The sequence below is a fragment of the Nannobrachium achirus genome (genome assembly GCF_963921795.1).
Source record: "Nannobrachium achirus genome assembly, chromosome: 15".
NCBI classification, from domain to species: Eukaryota; Metazoa; Chordata; class Actinopteri; order Myctophiformes; family Myctophidae; genus Nannobrachium; species Nannobrachium achirus.
This window is the reverse complement of record NC_137822.1, coordinates 21,966,629-21,987,858: the sequence shown is the minus strand read 5'-3', so window position 1 is coordinate 21,987,858 and position 21,230 is coordinate 21,966,629. Positions and strand designations below refer to the sequence as shown.

Below are 21,230 nucleotides of genomic sequence, written 5' to 3'. Positions count from 1 at the left end.
GAGAGCTGCAGCCTGCCCACCCAGCTGGCTGCCTGCACGCCGGCCCCCCCGCCCGACAGCCTGTCTCCCAAACCTTCGCACAGCTCTCTCTCTGGACCGGTGCAGCGACAACAGCAGTGCTCCGGGTGCCGTCATCAACCATGAAATCCTTTAGCCATCGGGCATCGGCAGCCATGTCCGTTCATCACACTCTGCATATGAAGTCCAGCACGCCCAGCTGTCATGAGCATCAAGACCATGCAACTCAGGACTGAAGCGGCCGCACCATTAGCACAGGTTTAGAAGGTTACATTATGCGGTTCTGCTTCAGTGTATACCTGTTAAGGTTGTGTGTTCTATTGCTGCCTCTCACCTGCATAGGTTTATTGCTGTGTTGCACATGTATGTAAAATGCAAGGCAAGGTGTCCTTCAAGGTTACACCAGTACAGTTTGCTGCTCTGCTTCGGCGTATACCTGATATATTTGTGTGTTTTTCGTGCTGCCTCTCTGCTGCGCTCCACAGGTCTTTATATTAGTGTTATGGCTCCTGCCCACTAGCATCGCTAAAAGTAGAGCTACCTTCTTATCGCTGGTTGGCTTTAGGGAAGCTGCTAGTATTAATACATTCGGTACTACTGTGCTTTTTCTTTGCTGGCTCATTCTAGTATACAATAGCGCTCTAGAGTCGGTCAGTAGGTATAGTGTAATTGCCTCCGGCTCAGCAGTAATCGCGCATTCATTCGCTGTTGCCTTTAGTATTCCATAGCGCTCTAAAGCATTAGGTTAGGCGGTACATAGTTTAGTTGCCCCCCGCTCCGCAGTAAGGTTAAAAGGTTTTGCTTAGATTACAGCCAAGCTGCCTCCTTCGCCGTTGGCTAGCACTGGCATAAGATTATTATTCTGAATAAACGGTGCTCACCACTGCTTCTGGTTCTGCTGTCAGTTATATAGTTTTCAGTGATGCTGCTCCCGTTATTCACTTGGGCCGTTTAGCAGTACTGCAAGTTAGATAGTTTCAGTATTGCTGCAAGTTAGATATGTCAGTGCTGCCGCACTATAGTAGGCCACTGTGTTGCTGATAGGTTGCTCGTTCTAGGTTAATTGCATCGCTGCGCGCTCCAATATTCTATCATGCAAAAGCTAGGTGGTTGCTGGGGTGTTAGTTAGGTAGGATGTGAAGCTGTATGGCGCTGTAGTTATATGAATTAAGGTTTCATCGCCGCTTCTGGTTCTGCTGTCTATATATATATACGTCCATGTTGCTGCTCCCGCTTTTCTCTAGGGTGTTTTAGTATGGCTTCAGTCAGATTGCAGTATATCGTTATAGTCAGCAGTACCACCTTCCTCACCGTTGGTTCGGTCTGCAGCTGCTAACATTCTTAATTATTAAATTGCTTTAGCAGTACTTATAGCGTTTTGGCAAGCTGCCAATATCATTGCTTAGTATTTTGCCTTAGTAATATTCGCTCTGCCAGATGCTAATATGCTTAATTATTATTTTGGCGTTAGCAGGAAAGGCAGTTCATAGTTTGCCCCGCAGTAATGATAACTTAATCGCTAGAGTCACAGCAGAGCTGCCTTCCTCGCAGTTGGCTAGCACTGGCATGGGATTCTGAGATTTTGGCGTGCTTTGGGGGTTTGTAGTTTTGGGGGTATCGGGCCAGGGCTCGCTGTAATTAGATTATGCCCTCGATGCTCATGGTAACATGAGGATCGTGGGTTCAGCGAGCCATGGCCCGAGGCAGAACCCCATGCCAAACCATGCTAACTTAGGCTATAGATTCTATGCTGTCTTATAGTAGAGCTAAGGTAGGCTGCCAATACTATGCGCTTAGATATAGGCTTAGATTCTATGCTGTCTCTATAGTAGGGTGCTCAATATGCCATGTTGTGTGATGCTTGCTTTCTGCTTCATTCTGGTCAATAAAGTATATCTTAACCCAAGTGATCGTCTCCTGAAATAGTGCGACGATTCGTAAGGATCAAAGCGAGTTCAGGGGGCGGTCCCAAGGGAGCGCGCGCGCGGAGGGGGGTGGGTCACTAGGTCCTGCCCCCCCCCTTACCCATAGTTCTTAGGGAAGTCAGATGGTGGGACTCAGTCTTGTTGCATAGCACTGCCCCGCCACCACCCCAGCGCCACCTTCAGGTTCTGCCTTAGATCCCCCTCGGGGGGTATCGGGCCAGGGCTCGCTGTAATTAGATTATGCCCTCGATGCTCATGGTAACATGAGGATCGTGGGTTCAGCGAGCCATGGCCCGAGGCAGAACCCCATGCCAAACCATGCTAACTTAGGCTATAGATTCTATGCTGTCTTATAGTAGAGCTAAGGTAGGCTGCCAATACTATGCGCTTAGATATAGGCTTAGATTCTATGCTGTCTCTATAGTAGGGTGCTCAATATGCCATGTTGTGTGATGCTTGCTTTCTGCTTCATTCTGGTCAATAAAGTATATCTTAACCCAAGTGATCGTCTCCTGAACTGTGCTTAAGTGCAATTTTGAATTATTTGTACTTTACTTGAGTATTTCCAATTCCATTTACTTTTACTTCTACTCCACTAATTCTTGGATCAGGATATTATAGTACTTTTACTCCACTATAATTATTTGAAAACGTAAGTTACTTTGTAGATTTTGATTATTATTACAAAACCTACAGTAACCACTTGCCCTATATACCTTTTGGACATTTGAAAATACCAGATCTACAAGCTCACAATGCGTCGGCGCATTGTGAGCTTGTAGATCTGCTATTTTCAAAATATTTTTATACATTTGAATACTTGAAATGGAACATTCTGCATACTACTTTTACTTTTGGTATTTGAAGTACATTTTGATGCCAATACTTTTGTACTTTTACTCAAGTACATTTTGAATTCCAGACTTTTACTGGTAAGGGTGCCCTCACACCAAAATACCTATAGTGGAATCCGCCAATGCATTTCAATGAGAAAGGGAGAAAGGAGCGTTTTTTTGCCAGTAGAGGATTTCTGCAAAAAACGCTCCTTTCTCATTGAAATGCATTGGCGGATTCCACTCTAGGCAATGCATTTCAATGAGAATGGAGTGTTTTTTGCAGAAATCCTCTACTGGCATGCATGAAACCACCCCCATCTCATTGAAATGCATTGGCGTAAAGGGGATTCCACTCCCATAGGTATTTTGGTGTGTGTGCACCCTAACAGGGTATTTCTATATATATATTGCAGTATTGATACTTTAACTTAAGTAAAACATTTGAGTACTGTTTCCACCACTGGTAGTACTGCTAAATGGATGTATACGGGGGAGCAAAATGTCAATCAGTGCAGTGCTGGCTGAACAAGACCAATGGATGACCTTACAACACTGTCACGTCACATCTTGGCCATTAAACACTTCCGTATTAGAAGGTTGTGCTGACTTTTGACCCATCGGGTCAATTTTAAGCTTGATGGACTTAATTTTAAGCTAGCGTTGTGCAATTGCTGGCTGAGAGCATTGATGGGGCTTTTGGCTTTGTGTCAATACTAGCTTGTGCCTACTGTCATTCTGTTATGAGAGCTTAGTGGGAGAGCATCGTGACAATGCATCAGGGACATGCTGGGCCCCTGATTCAGCCCGGGAAAAAGAGTTGGAGAGGCCCTCATTGCGCGCCATAGAGCTGCTGCTACTCAAAGATTTGCCATTTCAGATCATGACAAGTGACAAGCCAGTGGGCCAATTACATGAGTTATATTTCGTCGTTGTCGGGTGGAAACCTTGTACGTCCAAAACCGTTGGTTTTGTATTTATCATTTTAAAAATGATTTAAACTAGTGAAAACAGCCGATCTACAAGCACACAACGCCTCGTTGTGTTGTGTGCTTGTAGATCTGCTGTTTTCACTGCTTTTGTGCAACGGCCTTGTATGATGAAGCAGGGCTTTGCTTTGCGAAAAAATGTACAAATTTGAAACTTGGAGATACAAGGTTTCTGCCCGACAGTGACGATTTACTTTGTTGGCCACCCAGCCCCCAAAATGGAACGAAGGCCGACATTTTATTTTTATTTTTTTCCTGGACCGGCCAGGAATGAACCGGCCATTCGGGAGTTGTCCCGCTTTCCCCAATGGCCAGCATGTCCCTGCAATGCATTCTCTTCTCTGACCCTTTCAGTGAACGCAGGCTTATACAACGTTGGAGAGCTGTCTGTCACTCACTGTCATGAAATTGTTGTTTTGATTTAATTTTGTGTTACTGTGTTTTGCAATGAATAATGGAACTATGAATAATAAATACATTTCTGTTTGTATTTTAGGCTTTGTAAACACGAATAGCACAGGGCAGATAATCAGCTTAGATAAGCCTATTACTGAAATGTACAAAGAAATCACTGACATCATTACCAATAGGCCTAATCAAAAATATATTATGTTCTTCATTCCTTCATTCTTTTATACTCCAAATATTTAATTGCCCCAAATGCCCCAAATAGGGACTCCAATTTGGAAGTTCTTTAGAGAACATGGAAAACAAAGAGGAAATAATGATTTCTGTTCTGTGCGTCCAGCTGTTTTTATACTGATGACTGAAAGTTCCAACAATTATGCAAAGATAATTGCCATTGACTCAAATAATTGCAGTCAGTGAGGCAATTATGTGAAAATTGGGACAGGCATAACAACTTTGTTGGCAGGCAATCTAGCAGTGCTCCTCTGCATCCATCTAACACCTCTCCCCCATGTGTTCATGTCCTGACAGGAGACCTGTGCTTATGCCATGATCTGTCAACGTACTGTAACATCATGGCTGAGGAACTCTCCTCCTGCTGCACTGTTTGCCTCTGTCTGTTTCTTCTCATTCACTCTCAGTCTTTTTTCCTCCCCTTGTCCTCTGCCACAAGGGGTTCAGTGTGAGATAAACGCCTTAATTAGGGATTATGGGGAGGTTGTATTCACATAATTCTGTTTGGCATATTATGCAGAGACGGGTATGGATGAATTAGTCTCTTTGTATCAATGCAGATGGAGTGATGTTGTTATTGTCATTGCATGTACAGTTGTATTATTCCCAGTAATCATGCCATCTCTCATTAGAATCTACTTAGTTTGAGGAACACAGGGAATAGTTTCATGTTGTTGTGGAGACAGACCTCAGATTCAAGGAGTACGGTGTGAACCATTATGTTTAGAACAGACCCAAAGCCAAATACGCTTTTCCCCAAATCGCATGGTCTGTATTCAAAATGAGCGTTTGAATATACTGTAATTGTTGGTCATGCCTACAATGTTCATGTCTTTAATCAGTGACATTTTGCCAGAATGATCACGCACAGAAATCTACAGTAGACAGTAGTCCTATTATTAAAAACGGGCCCGAAATGTGTCTATGTTGCCTCTACCTCTTCTTACTGTGTGTTGATGAAACGATCTGAACCTTCAGACAAATACTGAAATATGTAAAACAGTCCTACTTTCCACGACGTCTGTCTCCTCTCTCCCAATGAGCCAGCATGGCCTAGAAGATTGCAGAGTTGTTGTTGTTTTTTTATTCGGTGAAGTGAAATGGTCCCTGGGAATTGGCACTGTTGGCTGACGGGGCCTCTTTGTAGCCCATGCTGCAGACATAGTCAAAGCAGTGAAGCTCAGTCTACAGTTGAGAGTAAGCCTCATCAACATTGTTTTACTACTTCCTTCTCTCTTCTGTCGTCTCTTTTGTGGTGTTTTCTAATGTTTGTGGCGCAGAGTGAAGACGAGCCCTCTTCGTCTGACCCTCTATTTCTGTCTCGTGTGAAATATTTGCAATTCAAATAGGGCTAAAGTGACACTTCCTGTTTTCCCATTATCCAGGAATACTGTATGTAGCTTCTAATCTAGAGTATATGTGTTGTCTTGCTCTTGCTCTCTCTCTCTCTCTCTCTTTCTCTCTCTCTCTCTTTCTCTCTCTCTCTCTCTCTCTCTCTCTCTCTCTCTCTCTCTCTCTCTCTCACACACACACACACCTGCGTGCACACACACACTGTATCACTGCTAAAACAAGAATAAAGATATGGGCACAAGGCAGCGTGCTTTGCGACAGCCATCCTGTAGGCTTCATGGCTAATTTTAGCCTTCCAGGGCAGTGCGCTGCATCTCCCTGTGGATGAGCTGAATCATATCTGAGCATCAGCACAGCCTCTTGTCCTCTGCTCTGCTCTTTGTGTGGCCGGCCAGCGTCATTGGGTGCCAGCGTCACTGGGTGCACAGAGGTTCTAACAGGCTATAATGACATGGCCAGAGTTGGAAGTGATTTTGCCAAAAAGATGTTGGCAGTTAATTACAAAAAAAAAAACTAAACTAAAAAATATTAAGCCAGAACACCTCATTATCCAGGAATACAGTATGCAGGTTCTTAGAGTATACATGTTTTGTATGTTTTCGTTCTCTTCTCTCTCTCTCTCTTTCTCTTTCTCTGTCATTGTCTCTTTCGCTATCTGTCTTTTTCTGTCTCTGTCTTTCTCTTTGTTTCTCTGTCTCCGTCTCTCTCTGTCTCTCTCTCTCTGTTTCCTTGTCTTTCTCACTTGTGACAGGCCTACAACCTTTTACAACTCGGTTGTTCTGATCCATTGGCACTCAGGAAATCAATACATCCGCAGTAGCCTATACTGCTAGTGCAAAATAATAAAACATGCATTTTATAATAGACCTTTTTCACTTCAGCCATACTCAGCATGAAATAGTATAGGGTAAACACAGGTGTTACCGATGATATTAATAAGGCTCTGTTACATTTAGTGTAAGCCTTTTCAGTGAGCTGACAAGTATACTAGCAGCAACCTGACTCTGTTCAACCTGAATGGAACACCTTTCAGTACTTTTTCATGTCAACATGGCTGCCGTGGAAAAGGTCTATTCTATTGTAAGCTAATGTCTAATGATGTTCTGTGAGGACCTGTTAATACAATATGTAAGCCCTGCATGTTCATCATCAATGATTCCGGTTGTCATTGCTCACATGCCAACATTGCTATGCTATCTCAACCTCATACTTGTCAATGTGTTTCTGCATGTAATGGTGGAATACCTATTTAGGTAGACCACCTTGATAGAATATCTTCTTGCCCATGTTCTTGCCCATGTTTGCTGGTACTATCTGCAAGGAGTCACATAGCCTTTGTCACTTTGTTTGGCGTGCATTATTTACAGTACCATTCAATGTCTACAGCCAGAAGCAGATCGGACAAAAGACAGTAGTAGTGTAGAGAGCTTTAAGAGCAGAATACTATACAGTACCTACTGTGTACTGTACATGCATTCTCTCCTCCTTATTACAATATTTTATTTAACGATCATCATCAATATTGGTCTTTTGTCAGGTGTGTGCTCTGAACAAAACACAAATAACTCACACCAAATGACAAACATAACCAAACGTGCAAGGTAAAAAAGAGTACAACAATATAGCCTTTCTTCAGTATGTGACAACAGCGAACAAGGAATCCTAACAAATTATACTATAAAATATTCTTGTTTGGCGGTGCTGGCGGGCCGTTTATTATACAATTTAGGAATGAAGCCGTGGGACACATTTGGCCCCCGGGGCCGCACTTTGAACACCCCTGCTTTCCCAACTACTGAGTCATTTTCTTTATCTAGTTTGTCTTTAACTATTGAAAAATAGCAGATATACAAGCTCACAAGCTCACAGCTGTAGATCTGCTATTTTTGAAAGATCGAATTTTGACCTGATTCTATAAGTGTCTTTTGAAAAACCCATGTTTCTATGTCAGCTATCTGGCCAGCCATCGTCAAAGAAAAGGTCCTTTTCACTTAACTGGAGCTCAGTTAGTCTGTTCTTGAGAGACTACTATGTCAGTGGTTCTCAAACCTTTTCAGGTGAAGGACCACCCAGAAGTAAAATTTTAGTTACAAACGTTCGCTTTAAAAATACATATACCGGTATTCAAAGATTTGCATACATTTTCACAACTTTTTCAAAAATAGCAGATCTACAAGCTCGCAGCGCAGCACTCGGTGCCGCGCTGTGAGCTTGTATATCTGCTATTTTTTAATAGTTAAAGCATCCAATAATTTTAGGCCTAAATGGGTTAACATAATGCTGAATCTACAATGAAGTGCATTCATAACAGTCAAACCTTGTTCATCCAAATCCCAGAAGAATGATGGTCACCTTTCAACCTGCTGATGCCGTGGTTCCCAGAGCAGGAATTATTTATGCCTTACTTACCAACAGGCCTGGAATTTCATCATTTTTACGGCCAAGGCCACGTGACCTTTGTCGCGTTGTAAATTTGTTTGAGGGCATAAATGCCAAATGCCAGAGCAGCAAGGCTGTCAAAAAGGAAAAAAAATAAAAAAAGATTTTAATACCATAGAAATAATGAATTGAATTTCAGGGTTAGGGATGATTTATTTTTAATACATAGTATTAATACATTATCTAAGTTCAATCATGCTCTTGGACTTGATCATTTGAACATGGGGATGGAATGTCAGCGGGAGTGACGACTCTTCAGTCTTGTTGACACGTTTCAACCAAGACACTGGTACCCCATTAGTCTCGCGAGGCCAGACTGTTGCCTCCGCGATTTGGGCAAATGCTCCCGGCATACAGTCTGGTGCATCGAAAGAAGAACGATGAGTACCAGTTAAAGCGGAAGTGAAGCCTCCTCGTCACTTCCGTTTCCGTCTCACATCGCACACATTTATCATTATATAAATAAAAATCATACAAGCATGTTTAGCTTGCTGCTTAGCAGAAATTACATTTTAAAATATATTTTCTTGAACGGTAATGCCCGTTTCCATTACTCGCCGTTCGGGAGCTGCTGTTCCAGACTTTATATAGCATTCAGAGATTGTGGAATAGTTGTCTGGCTACGCGAGAATAGTACCCCATTGACAGGAAAGAGGCAGAGGAGAAAACAGTGAAATCAGCTGGGGCAGTGCAGGTGGGCCATCATTTTTTGGAGGGAGTTCATGCGGGCGCCAAATTTTGACAATGTGTTTTCAAAATTAAATAAACATATAGTTGGTGAAAATAGTGAAAAAAGTGACAATAATTTGCCACTTGAAAAAGTATAGGGCATAAATGGTTAATCTGCAAGATTATTCTCTGGAAATGAAGTGTTATGGCATAACAGTGGCAGCACGTTTTACGCATAATGATAGAATAGAAGAAGAATAGAATAGAATAGATAATGATGATGACTGATAATGAAACAACTGTAACGCTAATAGGGCTTCTGTTAAATAACTTAAATAACAACATTCATTTATGTATTTACACTCCAAACATAGACTCCTACCAACAAAAAAAAAGTTTGTATTCCTCACTGGCAATTAATTTTGTTAGGTGAAGAAAACATATTAACCTGTTATAGCAGTCCTGTGCACCTTACCATAACAGCCTATTAAAATAATTCATCATTCAGAGGTCCTAAAATTCACACATTAGTAATAGAGGACGTTTATGGGGAGAACAGAGCCATCAACTTAAAAATAGATTACAATTAACTGAATCCACTAATGTCTTTAATTTGATAGAGAGGAAACCTTTAGCAATACAGCGGGTTTCAACAAAATGGCCAATAGGTCAGATTTATCATGCAAATCCAAGTCATCACTGACCATTTCCCCCCATATTGCTTTTATTGCTTTGGCAAAAAAAAAAGGATGATGGAATAAGCCACCAGAGGAGAAGTAATGGATTTCTCGTATTAATGATGGGCTCTGAATTAGCAATATAGCCATCCAGGCGTGAGCAGATTGTCTCAGTTCAGACACAATGTCAGTGAAAGCTCTTTTCATGGCAGGCATGCCTACTCACTCCACTGATGACTTTCTATTCTAGATCCTTCCTGCTCTGAATAAACAGTCATTATCTCAGTAGCACTTGACTCCTGTCATTTCACCACTGTCTGCTCCACTGCCTGCTCCGTTCGACTTATTTTATGAACACCTTTCACCAGGGGCGTCACACCAAATTCTGGGCCCTGGGTCCAAGGATTCACTGCGGGCCCCCCATGAATGTTAACTATTGAAAAATAGCAGGTATACAAGCTCACAGCGCGGCACCGAGTGCCGCGCTGCAAGCTTGTAGATCTGCTATTTTTTTTTTAAATTGTGAAAATGTGCGCAAGAAACCTATGGTTCCATGTCAGTGGTGCTCAAATTTGGCCACGGACCCCCATCTCAAAATATTTAGTTCCAGGGACCCCCCCAGAAGCGAAATTTGAGTTAAAATTGTTCGCTTAAAAAAATACATACTGACTTTCACTCTGGGGAACAAAAAGCAGCTAGGCTATGTGTGTTAGTTAATGTAGGCTAGCTATCTTTACCTGACTCTGGTCAGTTTGCTTTGGATAGATGCCATGCTGAATTATGTATAGCTCAGCTTCAGTGTGTGTGTGTGTGTGTGTATACTGAAGGTATTCACAGATGCATTGCCTGGCAGGAAGCCAAATGATCTGGTGGCCAAACAGACACAGCTTATCTTCTGTTGTGAGTCTGTATGTAAGTGTGTGCCTTATGGTATACCAGGGTATAGTTTTTCAATACCATCAAAAAGTACAGCCACTCCTGAGTCCTAGGTATGGAATCATAAAAGTATCATAGTAATAAATAGTTCACCCAAAGAATGACTTAGTTTCTATCAATTACTCACCCCATGAAGTCTTGAATTCATGGGAGATTATTTAGTTTTTGTCGCATCCCTGTGCTAATCAGACTCCGCCTGATGACCGGTGGAGTCTCTGGTAGGAGACGCAAAGAGTCTTCCATTAAAAGAAGATCATCATCAAATTATCGGCTTAGGAATGCGACAAAAACAAAATAATCTCCATGAATTCAAGGCTTCATGGGGTGTGTAATTGATAGAAAATGCTTATTTTCTTGGGGGAGAAGCCTTTTTTCGGGGAGAACCTTTAATCTTACTTCTTCAAAGAAGCTTATTAGCCACATTTTATTCAACTGCCAGTCTAAAGCCACCACCCACACAACATCTCCGTTCAGCCCACTGATAGAGTAGTTTATGACTAGTTTATTTCTTCTCCGTCTCTAACTGCGACTGACTCACATATTTACTTTTTTATGTTGCCCTAGTTAGTTGTTTGTTTTTATTTGTGACTCATTTCTCTTTCTTCAGGCTGCACTCCGGGCCAGTGTAATAGCTGGAAGGAGTGTGCAATAGAAATACAGAATATATGAACCTATACTGACTTCTATCACCAGCAGCTCAGCTTTTAGTTTGTTTGGTTGTTTTATTTTATGTTTTATTTTATTTTTTCAAATACGTCATATTATATACCATTATACTGAAAGAATGTCAGAGATACCGCCCAAGCCAATTTGTGAGTCACTGCTGCCTTTGTATTTACAGGTTCAGCAGTGATTTGGGGGAAAAGTAACCAGTCTACAAGCTCACAAGGCTGCTACTTTTCTATTTTTGAAAAAGTTTGGGGAAAGAAATAATATTTGAAAAATAATATGCCCAAAATACGGACTCCAGGGTGAAAGTGGTTGAAGGGATCCCAGGCTAATAAGCGGTGCCATAGTTTCATACTTTTTGAGCGGTGGTCACACCGTCTCCTATATGTGGCCGTGTGTGCGTGCGTGTTTGTCTGTCTGTCTGTATGTAGCCTGAGTCTGTATGTAGTCTGCAATACCTTTTCTGACCACACATGTTAAGGGAGGGGCGCTGTTGTTCAGGCCAGGCACACTCACATTCATACACACACACACATACATACACACACACACGCACGCACGCGCGCCCGCACGCGAGCGCGCACACACACACACACACACACACACACACACACACACACACACACACACACACACACACACACACACACACAGCCTCCACCGCTCAGTTCACACAAGTGTGATTTTTCTGTTTTGTATGTGTCGTTGGAGTTAACATTATAGAGCCCCACGTGTGGTTAATGTGCAAATATATGTCTTCCTTGTGTATTTTTGGTTTCTTCTTGAAGGCTGAAAGCCTCGGAGTCAAAAGGCCCAATTGAAATGACATCATAAAATCATCCCCTCCCCTTTTTACCATACAGCAACACTGTGGGTGTGGCTAACTAACACTTTCTGTGCACTTTTTTTGAAAATAAATAAATAAAATAAGTATAATCATAATACCTGATGATAATGTTTGGGGCGGGAGGGAATCACTGCTGCCTGTCTTTAATACATATACAGTAATTGCCCTCTATAACTAAAAGTTAAATTAAAAACACCTTAAATATTGTATTTATAGTTATTATGTAGGCTATTAAGGCGTATTAGCCAGGGATCCTTTTAACAAAATGAACCAATGAACAGGTCTCTTGTCAGTTACTAGCATATTATATAGAATGCTGAATGATTGTTGCTGAAGGTCACAAATTTCCTTCATTACTAACCTCTCTCTCTCTGTTCTCTCTGTGTCTCTCCTGCAGATCTTCCATATGACCTATGACCTGGCTAGTGCTGTGGTAAGGATATTTAATTTGATAGGCATGATGCTGCTCCTGTGTCACTGGGACGGATGTTTGCAGTTCCTGGTGCCGCTGCTACAAGACTTCCCTCCCGATTGCTGGGTGTCGCTAAACGGTATGGTTGTAAGTATCAATTGCTTTTTCTTCACTTTCGTTTGTTATTTTGTCATATTCGTGAACAGTGAAACGTGCTTTATATCATTGGTGTCGGGTGGAAACCTTGTATGTCCAAAACCGTTTTTGTATTTATCACTTTAAAATGATTTAAAATAGTGAAAATAGACGATCTAAAAGCACACAACGCCTCGCACCGCAAGGCGTTTGTGTGCTTGTAGATCTGCTATTTTCACTAGTTTTGTGCGACAGTTTTGTGTGATGAAGCAATCTCTTTGCCAGAAATAGCTGATATACAATGTTGTGAGCTTGTAGATCTGTATTTTTGGCTAATGTTCCCCCAGAACATGGATGATGGGGGTCAATTGGTTAGGGTCACTATTATTATTATTGAAGAATAGTACATGTGTCCCAGTTAAAAAAGGGCAAATGCCTCTTTTGCTCGGATAGTGACAAATAAATATGCCTCATGTTTCTTGTTGTCCTTTAGCAGACATTACATTAGGTAACAGAGGGAGAGGAGACAACAGGGCAGTTATGCAACTGTTTTGTTTTTAGAACGGTACATGAAGTGTTCGTACTGAAGTGAAATTTCAAAGCATATGGTCATTACGGGGCTTACAGTATGTATGTATGTATGTATGCACAATAGATTTTCATACATTATGAATTCTCCGTGACACTCGGCCCAAACAACTGAACTTGACCGTACAGAAGAAGTAGCCTATTACCTGATCTGACGCATCACGCTGCAACGTGCTTTTACCTTATTACACACTTAACCCATTAAGACCTGTAATTATTTTATACTTTAGCTATTGAAAAATAGCAGATACTGCTCACAGCGTGCCACCGAGTGCCATGCTGCAAGCTTGTATATCTGCTATTTTTGAAAAATCGTGAACATTTGTGCAAATCTTTTAATGTGTATTTTTCAAAGCAAATTATTGTATTATAACTCAAACCTCTGCTTCTGGTGGTCCCTGGAACAATATATTTGAGATGGGGGTCCGTGGCAAAATACATGTAATTTTGCGGGTCCTTGACAGGAAAAGGTTTGAGAACCACTTTAGAAGAAGGATTTAGAAGAGATTTATAGAATTGGGTAATTTTCATGATATTCAAAAATAGTAGATCTGCAAGCTCGCAGTGCTGTGCTGTGAGCTTGTATATCTGCTATTTTTTAATGGTTAAAGCATAAAATAATGGTTAAAGTAATAATGCGTAATAATGCGTTCCAGGTTAATGTCACATGCTTCAAGACAACATTTTATGTTGATTTAGGCCTACTTGGAGCATCGACTGTGCTTCATCTAAGTGTACTCATTGAAGCACCTGAGGTGTTGAGTACAGAATACAGACGCAGAAACAGATCAGGTGTTAGGTTCTAATTATCTTGTTTATCTATTTGTTTGTCTGTTGGTAATAATACTCCCCCAAATATCTATTCTGGCACTGGTATCAGGTGTTTGATATAGATGGACGGATTGCTTTCTAATCTAATTATGAGCACATCAAGGATAATATCTTGTTTATTGAAATGATTATAATGGTAATTGGAAAGATGACAGCAGGTGACATTCAGGCACACAATGGCATTTTAGTATTTCTAAATTAATAATAATGATTGGGATTTATATAGCGCTTTTCTAATTACTCAAAGACGCTTTGGGCCAGGAGAGAGGAGAAAAAAAGCTGCAAAACGACCATGCGTGATCAGCTACACTGTCGCAGAGTCGTTGTCTTGAAGTGGGCATCTGTGTGGGATTGGCGAGTAAGAAAAGCATAAAGGCTTGGGTTTAAAACATAGACTGTAAAAAATATGGACGGTGGGAACCCATTGGTTTCTATGCTGTGAAAATGAAGCTTTTTTTGCCCTTGTATGGGTGTCGCCATCATTGTTTTAATGGGTACCATTAAATGCTATTGGCTGCCAACGGTCACATGCAACCGCAGGGATTCTTGGGTGTTGAGCCTGCCGAAAATAAAGCAAACGAAGAATCATCATCACAAGCCTATGATCACAAGCCCCTCCTACAGCATACCCTGCTTTAACATCAATTATAACATGGACCATTTTTTCACAAAACACATATCATGGTGATTGAAACGAGGCTTTAAACTAGCGACAGCAACCATAAAGTATTTATGACAATGTTTATTAATCTTTTAATGTGCACGATGTGCACAGGTCATGCAGGATAATGCACGGATGATGCACCACACGTGTGCACGCCTTTCACAGCTTTCAAACAAAACAAAAAAAAATCTGCTTGGAAAACCGTTCAGGCATTCAAAAGATATAGGCTATAGTGTTTTCTTCAAATGTAAACAAACATGGCTGCCATGGGAGCTTCCATGGGCTGTTCTGGGAGTCAAACATGCATTTCGCGATCGCGATTATGCCGAAACCGGAAGTAGGAAGTAAGGAGAGTAGGGAGAGCAAAAAAAAAAAAAAGAAAAAAAAAAAAGAAACGGACAACTCGGGAAACTCGTGTTTGGCAAGGCCTATTACAAACTTGGGAAACTCAGGTTTGGCACCAAGTGTGTTAAATCCGGACAACTGGCCCCCTGGTTTAAAAGAACGGCAATAATTAGTTTTCCCGCCATTACAAGCAGGAATTGTGTGCAGAGAGAAGGAGAGTGGAAATGATGAAAAAAAAAAAAAAAAACATGAATGAATGACGCTTCACCACAGTCATTGGAGTGCCCGAAGAGGCTGAACTGGCTTCCAGTGAAAAAATGGCTTGTAGCCTGTTGCTTTGTCCTTGCTGGTGAATGGAGCAATAATGTTGATGCTAAAAGGTCATTGGGTAATCAAAATGAGCCAGTAGTTTTCGAGATATGATTGGATGTGTTAAACCGACCAACATTGTTGTTCCTTAAGAGCAGTTGAAAAGGTTTTTTTTATATTGTTTTGACCCGGTTATGCTTGTTTTTATTACATTCTTCTAGTGTTAGGATTTATTTATTTTGATTGATATAGACTTTTCTGAAATATACTTTTTTGCTGTCTCTAGGTCGGATAAACAAGCTTGTTTTTTTCTTTTTTCTGAAGCTGCTTGCGGAAAGAAAAGAAAAGACAAATGAAGCAACCTTGAACCCTGTCATGCTGAAGTTAGAGCCCTGGGTGGGACTAAAAACGGCAGCGGCTCATTGGTTTGACCACCAAATTATATCTAACATACACATCATGACCTTGTGTGGTGAATTAATGATGATACACTGGTCAATCTTAACTCCACGGATGTAGACCAAATGCGGCGGAAACCTTGTTTGGCTTTTTACACAGTTAATGCCACAGAGCAGCATGCAGTCTTTTCCGTTCTATATTCGGTTGACACTATTATCCTTCACCGGCATTAAGGTGGATGTGGATGTGTCTAGTCTGAATGCATGCGTATTATTTAAACACTTAAACCTACTACTTAGTTGACCAGGGACCTCCAGGGCTTTTACCCTCTACATCAAACCCCTTCACCGAAATTAGCCCATCCACACTTTGGCGTGTTTGAGCTTATCAGCTCTTTTCCTACAATGTTCGCTGCCAGAATAGGGATGCGGGGGTTCATGCGGTTAAGTCATTGTGAGTAGTGACATACAGTACTGTCTACTGTACCCAGACAGCTTCATTACTAATATGCCACTCAGAGCGGCTGTAGCTGGATGGGTGCAGAGGCAGTCCCAAAGTAGCACGTTAGAACTAGTGTCCCAGAGCAAGACATGGAACCCCTAACCCCCTGTGCATTCATCTGAGCCATCTGAGCAGCCATCTGGCAGGCAGTGCATGAAGTACCCAAATGTTTTACTTAAGTTAAAGTATCAATACAGCAATATAGAAATACTCAAACAAATCCGGATTTCAAAATGTACTTGAGTAAAAGTACAAAAGTATTTGTATCAAAATATACTTAAAGTACCAAAAGGTACTCATCATGCAAAATGTCCCATTTCAAGTTTTCAAATGTATAAAAAATCTTTTGAAAATAGAAGTCGATAATAATCAATCTAAAGTAACTAGTAACTAAAGTTCTCTAATAAATGTAATGGAGTAAAAGTACAATATTCTGAGATGTATTGGAGGAGTAGAAGTAAAAGTATTTGAAATTGGAAATACTCAAGTACAAAATGTTACTTAAGTACAGTACTGTACTTAGTTACAGTACTTTACACCACTGCTGGTGGGATAAATTATAAGAAATGTACTTGAGTGTTATTCCCCTGTGCTCTGTATAAAGGTTTGAGTAATCTTGAGTGTCAAATCCATTACATGCGGCATGGGCACTCATAGTGGGGCTGTTAAGCTCATGATATAGAAGGTATTGTGCATTTTATGACAGAAGCATGAAACTTTCTACAGTGTTTCTATATACTATGAAGTTTGTTTTCAGACGTGGAACCACTTCTGAATTGAACTCTGCGGCCCCCGAAATCCAAGATGTCCGTCCAAAAAAGTGTTTTTACCTTTATAACTCCAAATGCATTGATTTTAAGACCCATAAATGTATTAAAGTTGAATATGAAATCAGGCATTGCGGACATTTTGGTACCAGGTACGTGTCTGTATCCATTTCAGTTCTTGAGATACAGCATATAGGTACACCTGAGTCTGTAAAAGTACCTATATGTTGTATCTCAAAAACTGTAATAGATACAGACACATACTTGGTACCAAAATATCCGCAATGCCCAACTTTATATTCAACTATAATATGTTCATGGGTCTTAAAACCAATGCTTTTGGAGTTATAAAGGAAAAAACACTTTTTTGGACCGACATCTTGGATTTCGGGGGCCGCCATCTTTGATTTTCACGTGGCTCGGCTTCTTAAATCAAAGAGTGGCCTCCAAAGATGATGTGTACCAATTTTCACGCTTGTATCACCGAGTGAACGATTGCTCTTATTATTTCCTGTACTATGAGGCAAGACTCCTGATCAAGATCTAATTCTTCATTGTCAGTTTCTTCATTGTCGAATTAGTTTTTGTACCAAGATGCACAGGCACATCCATATGCTCCACTTCAGTAAAGCCCTCTTTTATGACAGAGACAATGCCCTATAGTACTGCACTGGTTTACACTTGCCTCTAAGTGGAAACCAGTGCACAAACTGTTCCAAGCATCTGGCCTGAAGAGGTTCTTAAGTTTAATGCTGGGGGACCAACCTGCCTTCTACCATGTGCCAGCCACAATTCATTGGTGAGGGCTTTGGATACCCTTGTTGATAGTGGGTCCTCATGATGTGCAGAGTCAGGACATCACTTGTTGGCGGCATTGTATCAATATTGGCTTTCAGTTTTCAAAACAGGCCACAGAAACTGCATGAATTGATTTGCTGTTGAGTTGGGGTCATAGAGTGTGCATACAAACTGCCAATGAGATAGTAGCTGTACTTGGTACTTCATCCTCACCAAAGTTATGGAGAAGTTGAGGGCTGGAACAATTTCCAGGCTCTCTTTTTTCCTATAGTGAACTGGCAGTGAAATGAGGATGTTTCTGGAGAGGCTGTCGTGGAAGTCTTTATTCTTTGTGACCAGTTGGTTCCCAACAAATTAAGTGATAATTTTCTTGCCAGACTGCAGCATTTCCAAGGTCCTTCAGTGTATCTTCTGAATCAACATCACCAGTTGTCAGAGACACTAGATCATAAACATTATCCTATTGGAAGATGTGATATCTTTTGATTCTTGGTGTCTTCATCATCATGTGTCAGTCCAAAACATGATCTGGTATCCTCTGCCAAGGTTGCACAAACACCTTCATTGTAGGTGATGGACCAACGGTTTATAACTGTCTCATGTCTGTGATCATAAGCAGCAAACCAGGGCATCATGCTCTTGAAATAATATTCACCATTACTCTTGCCAGCATCAACTAATATTAGCTTTGCTACCTGCATTTTCATTACATTACCACATTAGCAGTACATTTACAAATGCAACTTTGCTCAACATTATTGCAGCAAATTTAAAATAAATGGTCAGTACTGATTTGTGAGAATACAACCAGGAGGTGTTATCTTAAGTCAAGTCAATATCAGCTTTGGCCCCCTGACAACCAGGTATGACTGCACACACAGAATCAGCCATATCCTTCATCACACCCAAAGACAATTATATTCATTATCACTTTTGCCAGCATCAACTAATATTTGCTTTGCTACTTGCATTTTCATTTCACTGCCACATTAGCAGTAATACGTTTGGAAATTCACTCAACATTATAGCAGCAAAATCTGATTTTACCACTTTTAAGTATACAGTGAGGACCCACTATCAACAAGGGTATCCAAAGCCCTCACCAATGAATTGTGGCTGGCACATGGTAGAAGGCAGGTTGGTCCCCCAGCATTAAACTTAAGAACCTCTTCAGGCCAGATGCTTGGAACAGTTTGTGCACTGGTTTCCACTTACAGGCAATTGTAAACCAGTGCAGTATAGGGCATTGTCTCTGTCATAAAAGAGGGCTTTACTGAAGTGGAGCATATGGATGTGCCTGTGCAGCTTGGTACAAAAATAATTTGACAATGAAGGAACTGACAATGAAGAATTAGATCTTGATAAGGAGTCTTGCCTCATAGTACAGGAAATAATAAGCGCAATCGTTCACTCGGTGATACAAGCGTGAAAAGTGGTACACATCATCTTTGGAGGCCACTCTTTGATTTAAGAAGCCGAGCCACTTGAAAATCAAAGATGGCGGCCCCCGAAATCCAAGATGTCCGTCCAAAAAAGTGTTTTTCCCTTTATAACTCCAAAAGCATTGGTTTTAAGACCCATAAACATATTATAGTTGAATATAAAGTTGGGCATTGCGGATATTTTGGTACCAAGTATGTGTCTGTATCTATTACAGTTTTTGAGATACAACATATAGGTACTTTTACAGACTCAGGTGTACCTATATGCTGTATCTCAAGAACTGAAATAGATACAGACACGTACCTGGTACCAAAATGTCCGCAATGCCTGATTTTATATTCAACTTTAATACATTTATGGGTCTTAAAATCAATGCATTTGGAGTTATAAAGGTAAAAACACTTTTTTGGACGGACATCTTGGATTTCGGGGGCCGCAGAGGTCAATTCAGAAGTGGTTCCACGTCTGAAAACAAACTTCATAGTATATAGAAACACTGTAGAAAGTTTCATGCTTCTGTCATAAAATGCACAATTGGTTTGGTTAACCGCCCCACTATCACAAAGCGGAATGCCATTGCCCTGCACAGCCATGCCAATAACCACAATATACTGCAGCGAGACCTTGAGTGTTTTATTGCCTTTATACAGTAGTTACCAACAAAACATATTTATATTGTGGGCCAATTTGCTATAAAATAAAGCAATGTTATCTTTATTTCCTTGTAAATAACCTACAGACATTAACTAGTTGACTGTTGACACTGCCAGACCCATTGAGATGGCTCTGAGCAAGCCAACTTCAGCCAAGCCAGCCAATTTCACAAACGGAATAAATGCCGCACGCACGCACGCACGCACGCACGCACGCACGCACGCATACACACACACACACACACACACACACACATATATATATATATACCAGTAAGACTCCCTAATCGGGAGATAAGCGACCGTAGGTGGCTTATCTCCACAAATAGGGCAAAAATGTGTTTTTCCAAAATCTTCCTGATCCATGTTGATGACATGAGTGTAGACATGCTGTGTAGTGATATTCGTGATTTTAGGGCAAAAACTGTAGGAGCAGTGTCCAAAAATGTGTTTTAAAAATCGGCCTGAAGGTGGCGCTAGATAGGGCCATGTGAGAAATGAGGGGTGTGGTCTCCGCGTTGCCTTGGCGGACGAATAGGTACCGGCCCCGGCTCTCCCGGACGCTCCTAGCCCGAGTTACGGCATTTTATGTGCGCTGCAGTGGCAGGGGGTCCTCCACTGGGGGCGCCACCACTTTTGCATCCGTTCTGGAGCACCAGGAGTCGGTGGTCCCCGGGAATTCCCCGCGAGCAGCCCCGTTGGGGTGGTCATTTGGTCATTTTTGCACATTTGGTCATTTTTTACATCTGGGGGTCCCCCAGGTCCTGGGGCTCCGGGGGTCCTTGGAGGTTGTAGTTTGGCAGGCAAGGAGTGTGTGTGTAAAATCTGGCATGGATCGGGTCAACGGGTGCGGAGATATAAGCAGGGAAAAAGTGTGACGTGTGACGTGTGAGCACATTTGGTCATTTTTTACATCTGGGGGTCCCCCTGGGGCTCCGGGGGTCCTTGGAGGTTGTAGTTTGGCAGTCAAGGAGTGTGTGTGCAAAATTTGGCATGGATGGGGCCAACGGTTGTGGAGATATGAGCAGGGCAAAAGTGTGACTGACTGACTCACGCACAGACAGCCTGTGGAGGTTTTGGTAGTAAATGCGACCTACGGTCTCAATAAAAGAAAAAAGTTTTTACTGTTTTGCATGTCATGACAGAATTAGTTACTATACAACATCTGCAAACGTCACATGCATTTTAAACAGGTAGCACTGTGTCACAGACACACCAGCACAGCCTGTGGGACATGAGTGAGAAGTGTTTCATTACTGAACATTAATCAGTAATATTTATAGTGATGAGGCACTTGTCTATTGGTATATCGTGGTTGGCACAGCTCTTTATGTCTCTTGGGCAATCACATGCAAGGGTTGGAACTAGCTATTATAAGCCATCACAAC

General features: G+C 41.4%; 1 protein-coding gene across 1 annotated transcript in view; it reads left to right on the top strand.

The window, feature by feature from the left end:
* hcn1 (hyperpolarization activated cyclic nucleotide-gated potassium channel 1) overlaps positions 1–21,230 on the top strand; it is a gene marked incomplete at both ends in the record, with an annotated part of 136,128 nt that overhangs the window by 48,822 nt on the left and 66,076 nt on the right. The window contains one exon of the mRNA XM_080743811.1: positions 12,395–12,556. Coding sequence (XP_080599937.1) covers positions 12,395–12,556 — 162 coding nt within the window. The remainder of the gene's footprint in view (positions 1–12,394; positions 12,557–21,230) is intronic.